Raw genomic sequence first — 22,775 nt, 5'->3', positions numbered from 1 at the left:
TCCAAATTCACAAAAGAAAAGGTACATTTGGATAAATCTTGATAAATATGTTGTAAACATTGGTAAGCTTCAAATAATAATTTTAACCACATATTTATGCTTTATGAAATATGGAAACAAATAATATAGCACATTCTTTTTTTAAAAACAAAGACAATCAGAGATATGAACTAATGAGACTGAAATAAGGTTTTTTGACCTTGAGTTGATGTCATAATTGGATGAAACCTTTGAAACTTGGGGTAGGTTGAATGTATTTCACAGAAAGAAATGGATGTGTATTTTTGGTGGCCAGAGTAGGCAAAAAATAGGCTCCCATAGACTGCAGTAGGCAAAAAATAGGCTCCCACAGATGTTCACATCCTTAACTCTGCAACTGGTACCTGTGTTGGAGTAAGCTGTGAAGGGGAATTAAGCTTGCAGAATTGTCAGGGAGATGCAACTTGGCTGGCTTTTACAGAAAATGGATTGCCATCATGATCAAGTAAATGTAGGAGATCACAAAAACAATAAAGTGGTTTGGGAAAAAAATTGACCTTTGCTTTCAATATTGTATTTGTCTGCTATTGCTGCTGTAACAGATTGTCACAAATGTAGTGGCTTAAAGCAACACAAGTTCGTCTGTTACAGTTCTGGAAGACAAAGCTAAACACCAAAGGGTCATCAGGGCTGCACTCCTCTGGAGGTTCTAGAAGTAGGAGCAGTTTCCTTTCCTATTCCAGCTTCTTCAGGCCACCCACATGCCTTGGCTCTTGGCCCCTTTTCTCCATCTTTAAAGCCAGCAACACTGCATCTTTCTGCCTTTTTTCTGTAGTCTATCTCTCTCTGACTGACTCTTCTCTTCTGACTCTCTCTTCCAGTTTGAAGGACCCTTGGGATTACACTGGGCCCATCTGGCTAATCCAGGATAATCTCCCCATTTTAAGATCAGTTGACTAGCAACCCTAATTCCCCATTGACAAGTCATCTCACATATATGTATGTTTCAGGAATCAGAATGTGTACATCTTTGAGGATCCTTTATTCTGTCTACTTAACAGACTAATGGTTTACTTAAGATTATAGTTGAAAAAAGCTCTTTTGCTAAAAATTGTATTTGAAAAGCTGTCGAGTAGAAAATAATTGTGCTAAGATTCAGGACACTCACCTTTCCATCCCAGCATGGCCTGCTGGGTAGCTATATCCCTGGAAAATTATTTCATTTCTTAGGGCTCCATTTCTTTTAGACCAGACAGCTGGACTGGTGATAAATGAAGTCCATTTATAAAATTCTATGATTCTAAGACACATTCTGTGCTTAATGTCATAAGGAATCCTATATGCTCAGTGGTATAAGTCTCAATACTTTCAGTGAAATTAGGTTCATTTGGAGATCACAAGCACTTGAATGCATTGAGAATTAATAAGTTTTTCTTTTTTTTAAGTTGAAAATATTAAGACGGTCCATTTATCTTTTACAAAGGATTACTCTTTCTGTCCTTTAGAAAACCAACTTGGGGAAATTTTAAATATTATTTTTCTAAAGTCTCCCAATATTTTTTCAGTTTAGAATCTGGTTTGATAATACCAAAGACCTTATAATCACCTACTTAACTATTTGCATTTATTACACTATAAGAAATGAAATGTTTCTAATCAGAACATGCTAATCTGTTGTGTATTTCTGAAAATATAAACAATCACATTCAAGAGAATCTGACCCTCATGTATTCCAGTGGTAACACTTTCTTAAGATAAACCGAAGCTCTGAGAGTAGGGTTAACAGATTTAACAGTGAAAACAATCTCAGTGTCGCTTAGTTAAACTTGAATTTCAGATAAAGAAAAAATCATTTTAGTATAACTATATCCCATACAATATTGGGTACCATACTTGTAATTAAAATATAGCTTGTTTATCTGAAATTCAAATTTAACTGGGTGCCCTGTATTTTAACCTACCAACCCTATTTGAGAGGCTAATCACAAGTTTTTCAAATTTAACTTTTAGGATCAGCAGAATAAAAGGAAGACGTTTAGGACAAGGGGCTGAAAGCAGAGTCATGGTTTTCTAAGCAGCTGTTCTGCAGTGACCTCCAGCAGCATTTGCTGTGGGCTCCTTTTCTGATTTCTACAAGGGATTTGATTTTGAGAGTAAAACGTCCCCAATGTCTGTATTCCCTCTTGCCATAATGTCACCCATAGAACTTTTCCCCCTGTACGCATGTACATATGAGTATTATTATTACATGAGATTTTTGCCCTAAATAAAATTAACCAAAGAGGACTGCTCACTTATTTGGCACTCTTTGATTTTATCTGTATTTATTTATTTATTTATTTATTTATTTATTTATTTATTTATCTTGATATGGAGTCTCACTCTGTCGCCCAGTCTGGAGTGCAGTGGTACCATCTCAGCTAAATACAACCTCTGCCTCCTGGATTCAAGAAATTCTCCTGCCTCAGCCTCCTGAGTAGCTGGGACTACAGGCATGTGCCACCATGCCCGACTAATTTTTTTATTTTTAGTAGAGACAGGATTTCACTACATTGGTCGCACTGGTCTCAAACTCCTGACCTTAGGTGATGTGCCTGCCTTGGCCTCCCAAAGTGCTGGCATGAGCCACCACGCCCCACCTGATTTTATTATTATTAAATGCGAACTAGTGTAGCGTAGTGGATCACACTACGGGGGGACTTAAGGCTTCATCTGTTAGGATGGTAGGTAAGCCTGTTCTGAACACACAGCTAGTTGGCTACCCTATAATCTACTTACAGCATAACCGTAAAGCCACAAGCCCTTCACACCCCATCTAAGTGAAATGTTTCCTGCTTTTCTGAAGTATGAGGAAACCTCATTAGAGAAAAAAGCTCAGTGTCCCCAGGTGTTAGTAGGTTGGCTTTTAATGTCTGTTCAGAGAAAAAATAATCCATTTGCAAATGTGGATTTGCATGTCTTTATAAATTCTGTAGCTCCCATCATGTTACACATGATAACATAGAATCTCAAATAGGCTAACTGAGATTATATTCTACTTTTCCACTTCCAGCTCAGTACTAAGTTTTAATATGAAAGAGAGTTGACTTATGAGCAAGAACAGAGCCTCTGATTCAACCTGTGTTGCCCATGTTTGAATCCTAGCTCTGTCAATTGCTAGCTGTATAACCTTGGACAAGTCACTGAACAACCCCACTGTGCCTCAGTTTTGTCATCTACAAAAGAAGAAAACAGTATTGCCTACCATATAGAGTCATGAGAAGTAAACAATGTGACACATGTGAAGAACTTAAAAGAGGGTCTATATGTGGTAAACCTATATACATACGAGTATTATTATTACATGGGATTTTAGCCCTAAATGAAAATAACCAAAGCAGACTGCTAATTTATTTAACGTTTTTTGTTTTTCTCATTATTAAATGCTAACTAAGATTAGCATTTAATTGTCCTCCCATTTCAGAAGACAATGTACCATGTCCTTCTTAGGTGATATTTATTGTAGACTTGACATTTTGTGCAGTTTTTCATGGGAGGATGAAAGTAGAATGCAGATATCACATTGAGTTTGGAAAAGAGCAAAGGAATCAAGAAAAGGAAACCACACTTCTAACCTGTCAATACCAGGGAATGTGATCTGACATCCTGGTCAATATACATGTGTATATGTTGTGATATTAACATCCATTCACCCTTGAATTTCTACTTTAAATTTGAAGGGAATAGTCTTAGCAGGAATACTTTGATAAATTTATCTCTGTGGTAGAAGAGGTACTGATCATTCCAAAGGGATCTGTAATATTTTAGAGGCAGCTATGTAGGTAACACAATACTGGGCGGGGTTTTACAGTTAAGTGATCCAATATCCACCTACCAAACTGACGAAGGTCCAAGCAGAGATTTGCTCCCTCCACTAATGTGGTGTTCCGGCAGATGGTCCACAGATTGAAGTACATGTAAACTGGCAGTGAGGTGAAAGCCGTGACTCCCAGCCAGGCCAACATGAAAAGGTATGTCAGCATAATGAACTGCAAAAGAGAAAGAAATGGAGAGAGAAAATGTAATCTACCAAAAAGGAATAATTTTGTGTTTAATCTGCAAAGCTCAATTATAGAAAGTTTATAGGGACACAGTATATAAGTCAGTATCACAACACTGTTGATTTGCAGCACAGGAAGTTGAGAAATAGTGCGTATAATGGGTTAAGTGAATAAACCTGCTGGAAAATCATATCTTGGCAGAGGTTCTGATGTACAAAGAAAAAAATAATCTATCTGCATTACCATGCCTTCTCATCCATGTATTTAAACTTAAAATCGCACCACGGATTTTTTTTTTTAACTTTAGAAAATATTCCTAGGTATTTAGAAAGTATTCACCTTGCAAAGGGAATTCGGAAGAATTAAAAGTCTGTCAATAAATTTATGTAGGACTAAACTGTCATCATGTCATGTCATAAATATTTAAGCTATTTAACCATGTTTACAATTAACGAATATGGTAATTCTTAAATCACATTAGTATATAATATTAGTGTGTACTCTTCTTTTAAAATTTTTTTATAAACTTAAGTCTGTTTTGTTTTATGCCTGTTAACATATGTTTTTTATATATAGTATATACATACTTATGTATAGTAAAATATTATTTTAATTTTGAAAATAAAGTTTTAAAAATACATTTCAGAAACATTTTTAATATTTATAAAGTGTATAAAAGGAGTTCATGTATCCTAGATAGAACTGAATAGAATACTTAGTTTAAACATGGATTTACATGAAGTTTTAGTTCACACATAGTATAAATGCTGAGTAAAAGGACATGTAGATAGATGTATGTATTAGTGGATGGATGATAGACATTAGATAGAAAACTGTCTGAAATATAGCCCCTGGATGCCAAAAGCTACATTTCTATAGATATTTGGTTCTTCTGAATTTCAGAAGCACACTTTGATCAAAGACTGGAATAGATTCACTAGTGCATTCTGGCTAAAGTTTTAACACCTCAAGCAGTCACATTTTCAAAATAGCAATACAGCATATAATAAATATACTGAATGAAACTAGATACCTTATTCAACCCTATTCATCTCTTTTGTGATGAGTTATTAGCTAGATTTTGCCCCATGATTTAGGTGAAATCTCAAACAAGTCAAACTTATTCTATAACCCTCTTAATATGTACTGAAATTAGCATTTTTGAAAAATAGTAAAATGGGAATCAATCCTGTGATAGAACTTATGCATCTATATTAAAGTTGTATAGTGATTAACATAGAGTTTATTGGGATTAAGGATAGCAAGAAATTTATATAAAACATATAAAGAGAGGCAGGAGATCAAACCTTTCCATTAAATAGCAGTTACTAAATGCCCCAGTACTTCAGAAACCCAGAGCATTCTTGAACACATGTTTTCTAATAATATTGTTTTATCTTATCTCAACTCTTACTTCCTTTTTGTCTCTACTATGAAATGCTAATAGTGGGGGCCAACATCTGTCTTGACAACATCCTTAAACTAAGATTTGGCAGACGTATTTAAACCTTATACATGTAAGATGAAACAAACCCTACCTTAAGAATATTAGCGAATAAAACTTGCTGAATGTTAATTTATTTAAATCACCTAAGGAAGGAGAGTAACTATCATTAAAAAGCTATTCTTTTTAAAAATAATATCAACATTTACATTCCTTTTAGAATTATTTTGGTCTTGCTGAACATATACTTATGAGGCTAAATATGCATAAATATGCGTAAAGGTTTATGGCAGGATTTCAGCCATGTAAGGCAATAACACTTCCCCCTTATTTTACTGATTAAAGAATAAAATAACCCAGGTGGAAATATAGAGAATATTTGGTCTTAAGACACACTTGAGACACACATGAGCAAAAGGGTAAACATTTTGCTCATCTTCCCCAGAGTGAAAGGATGCTATTAATATTTTTAAGTGGTCTTTATCCTTTCCTTCTGGAATGTGAAATGAAGTATATCAATAGATGAAGCTCACAGAATAGTGGAGGGGTCAGCTCAGAATTTCTCGCCTCTCAAAGGCTTCCCTGCCCTATCACAACATTGCTTAGGCACCCAGGCTAAGTGACAACAGTCACCTAAGCCTCTGAACATGGATAAGCATACTCCAAGCGGCAATACCCATTCACCTCTAAGCCTAATAAACTATACGATATAATGCAGGTCATTTTCCATCTTTTACCTTGGATTCTAATATGCAAGAAGTAGAAATCTGTCTCTCTAGTAATTTAACAAGCACTGACATGCCAGTTACTGTGTTCCTAAACTGAATATCACATGCTTTTAGCAATAAAAGGGGTCTTCCGGCATACTCATGAAAGGCGTAGGCTTTTCAGCTGGCTTGAGTGTAGTCTGCTCTTTATACTTCTGTTTCTGCCTCTGTAAAATGGAAGTAACTCTAAATTGGCTTCATATGTTTAAGTGAGCCTGCGATGAGATAATGCATGAAAAGCATTTAGCATTGAAACTTGTTACATAAGAAGCTCTGACAAAAATATTAGCTATTTTTATCATTGCAAATATCAATGCAATTACTACTATTGCTACATATATTGTGTACATACTATGGAATTATATAATTCTATATAGTCTTATAGAATGAAGGAATTAGATTTCATTACATGTTTGGATAAATTAAAAGAATAAGTTCTTGAGTTTGGGAAAGTTATTCAAAATGAACTCTCTCTCAAGAAGGAAGGCTCCAGAAATTCTTGGAAACCATGCTGAAAGTGAAGAAATCCTCTTAAAAGAACACCTTTGGGGGAAAAATCTTTTCTATTAACATTTTCATTATTTGCAATTGTAGATCTCAAGGCTAATGTATAGTCTCTAGAACAATGAACATGATATGGCAGCCGGAAGCACATTGCTTTGGAGGACTAAAAGCAACTCTAAAATCCATGGAAGAGTAATCAGCATGCTTTTGGTTGCATCCTCTTTATCTTATTTTTCATTTGTTCTACCCTGAGGGATCTTTCTAAAGCTTCTTTTGAAGATGCTGTTCAATGTAGAATGGGACTTATAACTCAATAGGTTTAGATTCAAAGTAGCTTGGAACACTTTGAAGTGTGTCGCTACTGCGACTTTACAAGGCGATAAAAGGTCTAACTTCTGAAACCACAGGACTGACTTACATCTTCTTTCTGCTCTGAGCTACGTTACAGCAAATTAACAAAGTTGGATGATATAGAGTAAATCAGTGTGGTGAGAAAATATTTTCATTACTATTAATGCATAAATTTTGTGCTAGAAAAATGCAAAAGTCTTTATTTTCTAACTTCGAATGTAAATTGATTATATTTCAGGGTGTAGCAGTTCACTAAAGTATTCACTGAAGTATTTAAAGAAGCTAAAATGTAATTTGATCTCTCCATTTTATGTTCTATTTCAGAATCTGATAATTACTAAAATTGAAGAATTATTCAAATTGATCATGCATAATCCTATGTAGAAAATCTTTTGCTGTAATAAAATATTGCATAATTATAAATTTATTTCTAATGTCACACTGTTAGTCATGTAATGGATATATATTTTTTGTCATCTGAATGTTAAATAAATTAGTAAGCTGCTCTTACTTTTGTTAGAACAAACTCTGAGAATGTGAGAAATTTTTCTGATTCTTAAAAAAAATTTTGTGTATGTGCACCTTTATTAATTTCTGCTTTTTGATTAAACACTTTCTGAAATTCATCTTCATAATATCTGTTTGGGAAATAGTGGAAAAATGAAAAAAGTGATAAAAGTACTACTGAACTTGAAATCAGATGACCTAGTCACTAGTTTGACATATCACTTAATCTCCCATAGTCACTGTTGTAATTTGTGAACTGGAAATTATGATACTTTTCTTATAGGGCTATGATGTAAACAGGGGGAAGATTCTATATAAAATCACTTAGCAGAAAACGTAAGCAGTAACTCAAAGAGAGGAGATTGTCTGATTTAATAAAAATGTATTACTTAGTACTTTCAAAAGGTAGGTATGGACATAAGGAAACTATTTCTGCCCCATTGAGTGTTTATTGCTTTGAGCAGATACTGAATTTTAATTTATAGTAATTCTAGGAAAGGAAGATAAGTTCTGTAGAAATTACATAAATAAAGTGGCCTCATTGGCTTTTCTTATTTTGGTCATTATCTAGGATCACTCATATATATTAAAATGCTGACTAATTCCTCCTGACTCATACACACAAAAAAAAATTCAGTAAAGCTTCCTTAATTTGAATTAGTTAATTCATTGATCTTTGATAGTAAAACTGGTATAAAATGATTTATATTTTATCATTTAAAATATATATTAAATGATATATATCATATATATCATTTGCTATATATTTAATTAATATCTGACATATTCCATTATCCCATAATCGTTTTAGTAGCATTTCATCAGAACATGCAAATGTGGCAAAACAAGCATCCTCCTACTATATTTCCTGCTTGATTTTTGTTTTTACTCAGTATAAATTTCTTGATATCCTACCACATGTTAGCATTGATTCAACAAAATTGTTATGAATTATTTCTTTGTCACTTGAAATTAAATAAAACCACATGTGATTATTGTTTTGATGTCAGTCTGGATATTCTAATCACTTTTAGAAATCTGGTAGAGAAATTGAAACAGAATTGCAAGAGGCAAGGTTTCATGTTCTTTAGAAAAACGCGACATATTATTGCTTCTTGATTATGTAGCCATTGAGATTGCAGTGTATTTAACATGAAAATGACTTGTAAAATATAATCGGTTTTTCATCTGAACTCCTATGAACTTAGACTTAATGTCTAAGAAAATCACTCCCTGTTGAGGTCGAGACTTTCTGTGGCAACTTCAGCAGATGTGCACCGGTAGAGGTAAAAATAACACCTTGGAAGTCAGCAGCACTGATGAAAAGAAGCCAGCTGACTCTGATTCCAAAAGTCTCTGAGTCTCTGAACTAACTGATGAAAACATATGCTCCATATTGAATGGAATGTTATGATATAATGAAGAGTTTCAGATATAAGGCACATTTAAACTTTAGTGAAATGAATAAAATGGATGTTTTGATGTATCCAAAGCCTCTTTATAACCAACAATACTCTATCAGGTTGAACTCAGGTCATTGTTTCTCATTTTTCAAGGCATAGGATATAAAAATAGTTTACTAAATCTTAGCTCAGAACCTTATATTTCACAGTAATATATTTTGGTAGTATTTTCTCATCTTGGAATGAATTTAAAGAGTAGCAATCCAATCATGTTTCCCACGTTAACAACAAAGGAAATACCTTTAACTTTTATCAAAGGCAGAAATGGCTCAGAGTTTAATAATCCTGTGATTTTAAACGAAGCTTCAATAGATAGACAATAGCTGAGGGAATGCAACTTCTAATAACGGTTTTTACCATGGCCAGACATTAGAATCATCTGGTTAATGTGAGAGAGAAAAAGAAGCTCAGGCCCTCTCATGCTAACTATATCTATATTTTTAAAATCACTGCAGGTGATTCTGATAGATATCCAGTGTTAATAACTCCTTCTATATTGGAATCAAAGGAGATCCCAGGAGTACATTTTTTGTAAAGACTTCTTTGCTCTTCAACTGCAGACACTGACAGGGTACTATTCCTATTGTTTAAAAAAACAATGAGATGATAAACCAGACACACCTACTAACGTCAAGGAAATAGCCAAAGGCATTAATGAATGGGGTAACTGGATATGAGCCAAATATCTAAATCAGAGTGTCTTGAATTTGTCACTACTGAACTTGAGGCCAGATCATTATTTGTTAAGGGGACTGTCCTGTACAATATAGGACACTTAACAATATCACTGGCCTCTAACCACTAGATGTCAGATATCGGTTGTGCAATCAAAATGTCTCAATTTCCCTGAGAGGAAAATAGCTCCTGTTTGAAAACTGCAACACTAAGGCAGGAAAACACCAAGTTAAAGGGAAGAAAATGAATACCAGAACATACTATCACTACAATTGCAAAGTGAAAAAGCATTACAATCAAGTAGGCTCTGGAAATTACACAGTGTATAGCTTAATGCAGAGAAAATTACTAAATTGTTATGTAAATTACTCAAAAATATGCAATGATCATGATCGTCATTGTCATCAGCAATATAGCCCAAAACTACCTATGCTCAAGTTGTGATCAAAAAATTATTTTAAATGATTTGTTATGCCTATAACTTTATTCAAAAATGCCCAAACTTGGAAGCAGCCAAAATGTCCTTCAGTAGATAAACAGATAAATAAACTCCAGCACAACTAGATAAAGGATGGAATATTAATCATCACTAAAACAAAATGAGCTATCAAGCTCTGAAAAGACTTAGAGGAATTTTAAATGCATATGACTAAGTGAAAAAAAGCAATCTGAAAAGGGCAGTCACTTTCTGTGTAATTTCAGCTCTATGACATTCTGGAAAAAGAAAAAGTTGGGAGACAGTAAAGAGTGCAGTGGTTGCCAAGTGTAGGGGGAACGAGAGGGATGAATAAGTGGAGCACAGAAGATTTGTAGAGCCATGAAACTATTTTGTATGAAAGTATCATGGTGGATACATGTCATTATACATTTGCCAAAACCCAAAGAATGTGCAACACCCAGAGGAAATCCTCATCTAAGCTCTAGACTTTGGGCAATTGTGATGTGTCAACGTAGATACATCGATCGTAAATTTGCCATTAGGGTGGTGGTGAGGTGTTGATAATGGGAGTCTGTCCATTTGTTGGGGAGGGGGCTATGTAAGAAATCCCTGTACTTCCTCCTCAGTTTTGCTGTGAACCTAAAATGGTTCTAAAAAATAAAATCTATTTATATAACAAAAAATGATTTGAGGAATCTATTCATGAGCATATATGAAATGCTAATATTATAATCTAAGTGTTCACTGTGTGGTTTGGTTCATAAAAACCGCCAGTGTCATTGTGAAATGATTAAATACTTCAATCTCATTTGGTAAAGATGATTTCATCAGAATAAAATGATCGGTGAAACTGTCTGGTTTCCCACACTGAACTACAGGGATAAAGCTACAGAGAATTTTCAGACAGTGAGTGTAAGGGCTGAAAAATGTTACCTTAGATATAGAGGAAGAAAATCTTAAATCCTGTCATATGAGGTAACTTGTTTTTGTTTTCTTTTCTTTTCTTTTCTTTTCTTTTTTTTTTTGAGACACAGTCTCACTCTGTGGCCCAGGCTGGAGTGCAGTTGGCATGATCTCGGCTCACTGCAACCTCCACCTCCTGGGTTCAAGCAATTCTCTTGCCTCAGTCTCTCGAGTAGCTAGGAATACAGGTGCACGCCGTCACACCTGGCTAATTTTTTGTGTAGTAGAGAGTGTTGCCCAGGCTGGTCGCGAACTCCTGAGCTCAGGCAATCCGCCCACCTCGGCCTCCGAAAGTTCTGGGATTACAGGCGTAAGCCACTGCGCTTGGCCGAGATACCTTTTTTAAAAAAGTAAAATAAAACTATCAGCCCACCGAAATAACAAATACATTATTACTATGTATTGTTACTTTGCAGAAGGTAAAAGAGTATTAAAAGTACTCAATGTCCTTTTTAAAAAATAGTTAAGAGAAAAATAGCATAATCAAAACCAATTATTCTGCTCCATAAATTTATTTTTTAAATGGAGCAGGTTTACATAATGTCTAAAGCCACAAAATGATAGTCACAAAAACTGCTAGAAAGGCAAGCACACTCTTGGTAAGTTTATCATCACATTGTCCAGAGTTTTTTTATTCCCAGTTAAAATTAATAGAAATCAGGGCATGAGCTCTTATGCTTTGGTGGGGAAATATATTCAACTTTTTGTCTGTTTTACTTACTGCTTATCGCTAATGCTCAAGATAGTGCCTGAGACAAAGTAGACACTCAGCAAATATCTGTTGAATGAATGATGTTGTGAATGTAAGGTTTGTCTTGTGAGAAAATGTATCTTACCATGTGTTTATCATTATGATTTATTGGGTTTTGATACATTAACCTGATAACTAAAAATAAAAATATGACAAATAAAAGGCAACTGTTCACAATAATACAGTATTGACAGTTAAATGTCATTTGTAAACTGACAAATCTCAAGATTTTACAAGACGATGATTCCTCATTTGTTGGAAAAGATGAGGAAACGTGAAAGATTTTGGGGGAGAGCAAAATTAAAAAGAAGTATATAGGCTGGGCATGGTGGCTCACACCTGTAATCCCAGCACTTTGGGAGGCTGAGGCGGGTGGATCACAAAGTTAGGAGTTCAGCCTGGCCAACATGGTGAAACCCCATCTCCACTAAAAATAAAAAAATTAGCTGGGCATGTAATCCTAGCTACTCAGGAGGCTGAGGCAGGAGAATTGCTTGAACCCGGGAAGCAGAGGTTTCAGTGAGCCGAGATCGTACCGTTGCACTCCAGCCTGGGTGACAGAGCAAGATTCCGTCTCAAAAAACAAAAAAAGAAGTATATGAACATAAAAGTTGTCTACAACCAAGTATGGCCCTAGTGATAAACATATGAATTCAAGTGTTGAAAATTTTAATATATTATGTTAAAAAATAGAAATACTAGATATACTCTTGGCTTGTAAATATTTTCTTAGAAATATAATGCTGAATAAAGGAAATATGGTGCTAAAAACATTAACAAAAATATTGCTGGAAAAAGCATACACTAATATAGTCACAATTTTTTTAAAACACAAAAATAAAGTGTTGCTATTTCTTAATAAAACAGAGTAACCACAAGTGAGCTAAAACTACTCAAATTTCCCTGTTAACAAGGGTCTTGCTTCTTCTTCCTCAAGTTAAAATTAACAAAAATTAGAATGAAGAAGCAAAATAATCAAGTAAATGAAACTGTCATTGAATGCATATGCTGGTCTGATTTATGTGGAAGAAAAATTATAACTATGGCTGTATTATCTCACTTAGGTTGACAGTGTGATACTTTTTACTAGCACCCCTGCAAGTAAGGTAATTCTGCCATTGATGAACAATTATTATGGACTTTTCTACCTTGGTTATTCTAACTTTCATTATTAAATATTTTGCTAAGTAACCAAAAAAACTGAGATATCAGATTTACAGGCAAACCCTACATACATTTAATTGTGCAACTAGTATATACTTAGTATATACATAATAAATTTATCTATAACTCTGATGAAAACACTAGAATATTATCTTTCTAAGTCAGATGGAGAATTTAAACAATGTTGACACGTTGACTGTATCTCAATATCAAAGAAAAATATAATTTCATTAGAAGTGAGTGATAACCAGTGTTCATTCCTTGATGGGCGTTTAATTTCAGATGAAATGGTGAAACCCCATCTCTGCTAAAAATACAAAAATTAGCCAGGTGTGGTGGCGGGGCTCCTGTAATTCCAGCTATTCGGGAGGCTGAGGCAGGAGAATCACTTTGACTCAGGAGGTGCAGGTTGCAGTGAGATGAGATCACGCCATTGCACTCCAGCCTGGGTGACAGAGTGACACTTTGTCTCAAAAAAAAAAAAGAAAAGTCACTGAAAGTCACCGAGGATGTTAGTTTTCATATTTAAACTTGAAAAGAAGCAATGAAGAAGGCCATGCTAAAATGTAATTACTGTTTTAAAGGTGTTTCCGTTGTTTGAAAGTGTATGATCCCTAAATCAGCATGTGCGTTGTTGCTCTTCAAATCACCTCCTCCACTGGGACCTTCAGAAAGTTGTGCAAGACAAGCAAAAGTCTTGGCAATAAATGTTGGTGCATCTCTTCATATCATTGTCCTGGGGTGAAGTGAAATATGTTTCAGACCAGTGAGATTATGTCTGTTTTTCTACCAAATGGCAACATACAGGCTATAATTTCTATGTGAAATTGTAGCATAAAAATAGCTCTTAAAATTGATCACATAAAGGAAATTATAAGCTTTATCACAATCCAGGAGAACACCACATATAGCATATGCATGTGTCAATCTGCTGAGAGATTATCATTGAATCAGAACTTCAAATATTTAAAAATGTTAAAAAATAAATGCTACTTGAATACTTTTTGGCACATTCAATAGAAATAAAACAGAACTATACAGACTGAAATGATAATTTTTGTAAAAAAATTACATCCAGATTTGTGATAGGAAAAATTTTAAAGAACCAGAGAAAGCAATTAAACAAAACAATGACGGGTATATTTAATATTATTATGATTGTCAAAGGAACGAAGCATACCAAAGAAAACATCTAAATATTTGCCACAGGGTGATTCTACCTCCCTGTATAATATACTCGGAGTTTCGAGGGAAGGAAATGATTACAGGAGCACACCCTCTTGCCTGTACACCAGCTCGCACATATTTTCAACTAGTGCTTTGCTTTCTTTCTCACTTAAAACTGTATTTAACTAGGCCGGGCTCAGTGGCTCATGCCTGTAATCCCAGCACTTTTGGAGGCTGAGGTGGGTGGATCACCTGAGGTCAGGAGTTCAAGACCAGCCTGGACAGCATGGTGAAACCCCATCTCTACTTAAAATACAAAAATTAGCCAGGCATGGTGGTATGCGTCTGCAATCCCAGCTACTAGGGAGGCTGAGGCAGGAGAATCACTTGAACCTGGGAGGCGGAGATTGCAGTGAACCGAGATTGCACCACTGCACTCCAGCCTGGGTGACAGAAGTAGACTGTCTCAAAAAAAACAAAACCCAAAACAAAACAAGAAAACATATTTAGCTAACAGGTAGGAAGAGTAATAGAGCAATAGATAGATAGATAGATAGATAGATAGATAGATAGATAGATAGATAGATAGAGAGATAGATACGTACATACATACATACATACATACATATGAAAAACCGAAGAAGACTCTATCAGGATGATTTATAAATAGCACACCCAAAATGGCAGCTAGAAGAAAAATCATATTAATTTAGAAATGACAAGGCCAAGTTAAAATATAGAAAGTTTTAAAAACACCACTGCTCATACAATTGGAAGCAAACATGGTAGTGAAATAACTATATATAAAATCATAAAGTAATAGAACATAATTGACAGAGTAAACAATATAAATTTTCCCTACCTCAAGCATTTTTCCTCTTCAATCCAGCCTTTACTTTTAGTCAGAAGAATTTTTCTAAAGTGCAAAACTAATTGCAATGTAGGAACTCTCACATATTTTTGATGGGAATGCAAAATGGTACAGCAGCTTTGGAAAGGAGTTTGGCAACGTATTACAAAACCTGCCATACTGTTGCCATATAATCCTGCCATCAACTCTCTGATATTTACTTGAATGAGCTGAAAACTGGTGTCCACAGAAAAACCTGCACACAGGCGTTTAAAGCGTTTTGCTAATTGCCAAAACTTGGAAGTAACCAAGATGTTTCTCAGTAGGTGAATGGTTAAATAAACCTTGGTACATCTAGACAATGGAATATTAGTCCATGCTAAAAAGAAATGAGCTGGAGGTGATGGGGTTGGGGATAGATACTGGTCAAAGCACACAAGATTTAGTTAGACAGAAGGAATAAGTTAAGAAGTCTATTGTACAACATGGTCACTATAGTTAATAACAGTGTGTTGTATTCTTGAAAATGGTTAAGAGAGTAGGTTTTAAGTGTTCTCAATACAAAAAAACCATGTGAGGTAATGCATTTATCAATTAGCTTGATTTAGCCATTCCACAATGTATACATATTTCAAACCTATATGTGGTGCAAAATAAATACATACAACTTTTATTTGTCAATTTAAATCAATCAGTTGGTAAAATAAAAATATTTTTAAAAAGAACAAATTGGGCTATAAAGCCAGGAAATGATGTGGAGGAAACTTAAATGCATATTGCTAAGTGAAAGAAGCCAACCTAAAAAAGCTGTATACTGCATGATTCCAACTATGACTTTCTGGGAAAGACAAAACTGTGGAGACAGTAAAAGAATCAGGGGTCTCCAGGTGTTGAGGGTGAGGGAGGGATGAACAGGTAGAGCGCAGAGGACTTTTAGGGCAGTGAAACACTCCGTGTGATACTATAATGGTTGATACACAACATTATACATTTGTTCAAACCCGTAGAATGTACAACACCAAGAATAAACCCTGATTTCAACTGTGGACTTTGGGTGATGATGCGTCAATGTAGGTTTGTTGATTGTAGCAAATGTACCAGTCTGGTGAGGGATTTTAAGAGTAGGGGAGGCTGCATATATGTAAGAGAAAGGAATACATGTGAGTCTGTGTACCTTCTGTTCAATATTGCTGCCAATTTAAAATGGCTCTAAAAAATAAAGTCAACTTTTAAAAACTAACTGCAACACTTTCTTCTTTATTATCTTGCATTGGTCTCATCCACTCCACAAATCATGTTCATATACTTCAAGATTTACATGACACATCAGAGTTTTGCAACTACTGAACCTCTCCATCCAGATCTAGCACATGTATGACTGCAGCACTCTATGTATTTCATTCTAATTCACACCTTCTGGGTTACTTGTAGAAGTTCTTTCTATCCTCTCAACCCAAGATCAAGAGTCCCTTTTACTCACTAATTTGTTAATACAGTTATACATTTTTAAAGAAAGGAATACATTTTGAGAAATTCATCATTAGGCAATTTAGTCCTTGTACAGACATTCTAGCATATACTTACACAAATCTAGATGTGTAGCCTACTACAAACCTACGTTACATGGTATAGCCTATTGCTCTTAGGCCATAAATCCACACAGCATGTTACTACACCAAATACTGTAGGCAATTGTAACATGATGGTAAGTATTTGTGTCTCTAAACATATCTAACCATAGAAAAGGTACAGTAAAAATATGGTATTGTAAGCCTATGGGACCACCCTCTGACACGTGGTTCAGCACTGATGAACACATTAGGGAGTGCATCACTGTAATTAAAATGTCCTGTGTGCCCACAATGGGTACTATACTAGGCCTTAGATCTCCACTTGTCAACCCTTCTTTATCACAGACATTAATCCCCTCCTCTTTGTGCAGTGTAAGCTATATGCATGTTCACCAATAGGTTTAGTACGCAGGTCTTCATGTACAAGTCTCCCATGTATTCTGACTGTTCTAGGGGCACCCCAGGGACAAGGATTCTGTTTTGTTTCTTGATGAATCCTCGCAACTCAGAATGACACATCAATCCTTGTAACAGATCCTTAAAAAAAATAAAACTGAGCTAGAGATTTTACTTTTTCAATTGAAAATAAAATTCAAATAAAGTCAAATTATATAAAAATAAAAGCATCCGATGGGCTTGGTGGTGGCTCATGTCTGTAATCCCAGCACTTTGGGAGGATGACGCCCGCTGATCACCTGAGGTCAGGAGGTGTTTGAGACCAGCCTGACCAACATGGTGAAACCCTATCTCTACCAAAAACACAAAGATTAGCCTGTCGTGGTGGAACACCTGTGATCCCAGCTACTGAGGCTGAGCCAGGAGAATCTCTTGAACCCAGGAGGTGGAGGTAACAGTGAGAGGAGATCACGCCACTGCACTCCAGCCTGGGCAACAAGAGTAAAACTCCGTTTCAAGTACAACATACATTTTTCAGCAAATATTACTGCAAAGGAAATTTCCATTTGGTGAGTACTAACAATATAATATAATTTTAATATCAGTGACACTGTAAATGTCTGAGAAATATGCTTTTTTTTTTTTTTTGAGATGGAGTCTCACTCAATCAACCAGACTGGAGTACAATGGCATAATCTCGGCCCACTGCAACTTCCACCTCCTGGGTTCAAGCAATTCTTCTGCCTCAGCTTCCCAAGTAGCTGGGATTACAGGCACCCGCCACCACGCCCAGCTGATTTTTGTATTTTGAGTAGAGACAGGGTTTCACCATGTTGGTTAAGCTGGTCTTGAACTCCAGCCCTTAGGTGATTCACCTGCCTCGGCCTCCCAAAATGCTGGGATTACATGCGTGAGCCACTGTGCCTGGACTGAGAAAAGTACTTTTGACCAGTGTTCCCAATATAATAATGCTAGTCTTACTAATTCTTCACTGAATATTTAACTTTAATGCCCTCAAAACACTTAGTTTCCCCGTAAAGCAACCTTAACATATAAACTATAGTAGTGGTTAATCTCAAAATGAGAAACAGAGATAAAGAAATGGAATCTCAATATGTTGTGAAGCAATATCTTTTGTAAAATGTTATTGCTTGAAAGGCAGAGTCCAAAAAAATATATAGCTCTTGAGTTTTTTCTGAAAATAATTTTAAAATATCTTTGCATAAAGATTTTTCCCAGTATGGCAGGCATAAAATTTCTAGTTGAAAAATAAAGACATTCACCAACAAATCAGTACTTCAAAAGACCATTAGTAGTCTGTGGTTATTATTTCATCCTTACTCTAGTGGTCTATTTAAATACTAACTATTACTTGTTTGAAACTATTTGGCATACTAAAAGTATATTTGAGTTTGAATTAGCCAATTTTACAAACCATATTTTCCTTTGTCAAGTGTCACCTGAATGTGTAATATTGAGGCTAATCACATTGACAACAGTTAATGTGAGTGAATGTACCCAGATCGTTGCCTTGGGAGCCATCAAGTCTAAAAAGTTGAGGATGAGTATTTGCTATCCTTGAGATTAATTCCTGGCTTTATTGCAAAATTGGATTAAAAAACCTATACCTGAAGATGCCTTCATTTAAACTAGAGTATATTTGTAAGTGGAAATTAGAAATTCATATGTTATGGAGATATTTCCCTAAACTTTTTAGAGGGCATCACATTCTACAATTTAATTTTATATTAACAAAGTTAGCAACTGGAAGATTTCAAGTATTCTGTAAAAAGAAAATAGAGATCCATAGAGTATTAACCTTCAATATACAGGATGTTTATCATAAAATAGATGCTTTACGTAATTATTTTTAATAGAACTACTTTGCTTAGGAAGGCTTGGATCAGATAATGTGTTATTTTATGTGTTTAGTTTTTCTTTTTAAGTAAAAGTACTTTAGACACCCTTGATACGATATGATGAGAACAATACCTCATCTCTGTGACCTTCCTCCTCATTACTCAAAACCTCAATCTAACCATGAGAAAAATATCCAACAAATTACAACTGAAGTGCATTTACAAAATGTATGACTTAGCTAATACTCCTTAAAACCGCCAAGTCCTTTGAAAACAAGGAAAGTCTTAGAAAATGTTGTAGTTCTTAGTAGTCTAAGGGGAGACAGTTAAAAGTAATATGGTATCTTGAATGGGATACTGAAACAGAAAAAGAACATTTTGCAAAAACGAAGGAAATCAGAAAGAAGCATGGACTTTTAGTTAACAATAGTGTATCATTATTGGTTCATTAATTGTAACAAATATACCATACTAATGTAAAGTGTCAGTCACAGGGCGGACTAGGTTTGGTATATATGGAAATGGTACCATCTTTACCTTTCTGTAAATCTAAAATTATTCCAAAATAAAATGTTTATTTAAAAATTACTTTAGGATTATAAAAATGTAAGCAGTCATAAATTATATAAAATTTTATCCTAGGACAATCTGATAGGAGAATATATATATTTTCTTAAAGTTTTGGCCAAAGAGTATATATCATGACTTGAATAATCTAAAAAAGCAAACACAGACATAGACAAAATAAAATGTTCAACATTTTGAGAAGTTATTTTATTTTAATTTAATTTCAGTCACAACTTACGGTGATCTGAGAAGCATCCACATGATGCAAACTTTTGATCAATTTTCCATTTCTGGCTGCTGTCTCTTGTATATTAAAATCTAAACTAGATGCTTTACACAGAGTTTTCCATTTTATCAATGCCACCTTGTGAGACTAGCAGAAAATTTCTGTCAACTGTTACATTAGACATCAGAAAAAATAAGAACTTTATTTTTTAATACTTTTAATAAAGTTTTAACTTTTTTAAAAAAGTTTAGAACTTTTTTAACTTTAATAAAGTTCTTGTCTTTTCTTATTTATTTCTTCCTATAATTTATGTACTAGCATAGTTAATATCTCAACAGTTACACTGAGATTGGTCCACTGTCCTAGTATTTAGAGTTCAGTTTTGAAGCAATATACGAGATCTACTTCAGATACTTGCAGCAAATAAAATCCTGGCCCTTCTTCCTCAATGCAATGGTTTTTCAAATATTATTTTAAAATCTCACCCCTATGTTTGAGGGAGTCTACACCTCCTACACCCCACCCTCCAAATCTTCCCTACTGATAAAATCTGGAAAAAAAAAAAAAAAAAGATGTTGCCTTAAGTTTCCTAGAAAGAGGTAAGGCTTTATTCTAGGAATTCTGTTTCCACAGTTTGGGTTCAAATGTGTGTGTGTGTGTGCGTGTGTGTGTGTGTTTTATTTTAAAAGGCACTAAATTTTGGGGACAGACTAGAACGCAGAGTTTCTTTATAATACTTAGAAATTTATCTTAGGCCTCCTTATAGCTAGTCATCAAAAGTTAGTCACAGAAAAGCATCTTAGACTACCAAGTTCTTTCACATCCTGCAGGGCATTCTTGTATTTTTAAAAAGAGATAATTCGTGATTGTTGATAAAGTAAAGGTTAAGATGAGGACATCTCTGTAATGAATCAGTGAGTGATCTTACAAAGATGCAAAACAAAAAATGACTGCCGAGTTACAAAAGACCCTCGGTGAACAGACAACCATCCTATTAAATTAACTCAAATAAACCATAAAATGGTAGGGAAGCCCTGATCATGAGGTTAGTGGCATGGGCTCTGTGCCAGATGCTTGGATTCAAATCTGGCTTCATCACCCACCATGTACTCCAGGCAAGTCAGTCATCCTCGCCAGGTGGCAGCTTCTTCATCTCTGAAATGAGGATAATTCTAGTATCTATGTGGCATAGTTTATCAGAGGATTCAATGTCCTACAATTAAGTATAGTAGGTATAGTGCAGGCATATGTAAGTGCCTAAAAAATATTTCCCGTTATTATTACTGAACTTATTATTAGTACTAAAATTTGATTTTAAGCTATGAAACGGAGCTGTGAGTTATACGGAATAGATTTTAAGATAATTATATAGAGTATGTCTTAAAAATACTAATCTAATGTGCTGTGGTCAAATCTACAAACACCTGAGGCTAAGGAGTTCGTAAACCAGCCTGGTCAACATCATGAAACCCCGTCTCTACTAAAAATACGAAAATTAACCTGGCTAAGACTGAGGCTAAGACAGGTGTTTTGAACTAAACAAACAGAATAAGGGTTGAATATCCTTTATCTGAAATGCTTAGGGCCAGAAGTGTTTTGAATTTCAAATTTTTTTTTAGGTTTTTTAATATTTGCATTAGACTTATCAGTTGAATATCCCAAATCCAAATACCCTGAATCTGCAATGTTTCTGTGAACATTTCCTTTGAGCATCACGTTGACAGCTAAAAAGTTTCACATTTTGGAGCATTTCAGATTTGGGATTTTCAGATTAGGACAGTCAACCTCTTATGTTTCTTTATCTCTGAAACAGGGTAACAATAGCAATGAGTTAATTTTGTTGCTTTAAAACTTATATATGGAAGAACGTTGCTGTTATAATAAGACTGTTATGAGTTGAATTGTGCCCTCACAAAATTCATATGATGAAATTCTACTATCAGTATCTCAGAGATTGACCTTATTGCTCTTTATTGAGTTGAAAAAGAAAAAAATAGGTCACTAGGGTGGACTCTATTCCAATGACTGCTGTCCTTGTAATAAAGGGGAAATTTGGACACAGCCTTTCAGGCAGGAAGAACATCACGTGAATGTGAAGGTAGTGATGACTAGGACTTCTATAAACCACTGGATGCCAAAAATTACCAGCAGCCAACCAGAAGGTAGGGGAGAAACACAGAACCAGGTGATCTTTACAGCTCTCAGGGAAAAAAAAAAAAAAAATCAACCCTGGTGACTCTTTGCTCTCAAACTTCTAGCTTCCTGAATTGTGAGACAATGAATTTCTGCTGTTTAAGCCATCCACTTTATAGTACTTTGTTGTGGCAGCCGTAGCAAACTAGTAAACACACTTCCAAAAGTTATTATTGTTTTATTTAACTCTTAGAGCAGGTAGATTTATGGAAAATAAATTTATTAAAAATTCCATAGACTTTAGTACACTTGGGAAATCCATTACTTCGAAAGTGTTTTATTTAAAAATCTAAATGTCAGAAGAAGTACAGAAAAATTCTGAGATCCATAATGATGTCACAGTAGCCATCGGAAATTTGTAGAAATAAGAAATTGGGGATGGGTGCAAAAATATCTCAAGATTTGAAAATGTGACACACTGAATGTCTCCTAATTTGCAGTGGAATAAATATGTTTTGGCTTAAACTTTAATAAGAAAATATGGTTAAAAAATAAATATTTCTACATTAAACTTAATAAGGTTATGTTTAAAGTAGTCAATAACATATATTTGACTGTACTCAATTTGGTGCCATTTAATATTTAAGGTAAATCAATTGTGTTACTTAAAATACTTTAATAACTTTTCATATAATGTTTTAATAAAGTAGTTAATAATGATTTTCACCCCCAAAATTTAATATTGTGGTTTTATGTACTTCAAATTCTGGATTTTGAGTGATAGATAGCATTAAAATATTGTAATGAACTTGAATTGGCCCTGATACTGCATGAGAGGAAACATAGAATGCAGATCAAGTTATGCTTTCAAAGGCATTCATTGAGTAAAGGGGATATTGATTATCTCTCCATTCAATGATACAATGCTGCTGCTTCTTTTTTTTTTTCTTTTCTTTTTT

At 34.7% G+C, this 22,775-nt stretch overlaps 1 protein-coding gene across 1 annotated transcript in view; it reads right to left on the bottom strand.

Moving 5' to 3' along the window:
• GPM6A (glycoprotein M6A) overlaps nt 1-22,775 on the bottom strand; it is a 388,474-nt gene that overhangs the window by 15,741 nt on the left and 349,958 nt on the right. The window contains 1 exon segment of the mRNA XM_011995126.1: nt 3,854-4,007. Within this exon segment, the coding sequence (XP_011850516.1) occupies nt 3,854-4,007 (154 nt within the window).

Source organism: Mandrillus leucophaeus, unplaced genomic scaffold (genome assembly GCF_000951045.1).
Source record: "Mandrillus leucophaeus isolate KB7577 unplaced genomic scaffold, Mleu.le_1.0 Scaffold473, whole genome shotgun sequence".
Taxonomy (NCBI): domain Eukaryota; kingdom Metazoa; phylum Chordata; class Mammalia; order Primates; family Cercopithecidae; genus Mandrillus; species Mandrillus leucophaeus.
This window is presented reverse-complemented; position numbering and strand designations above follow the sequence as displayed.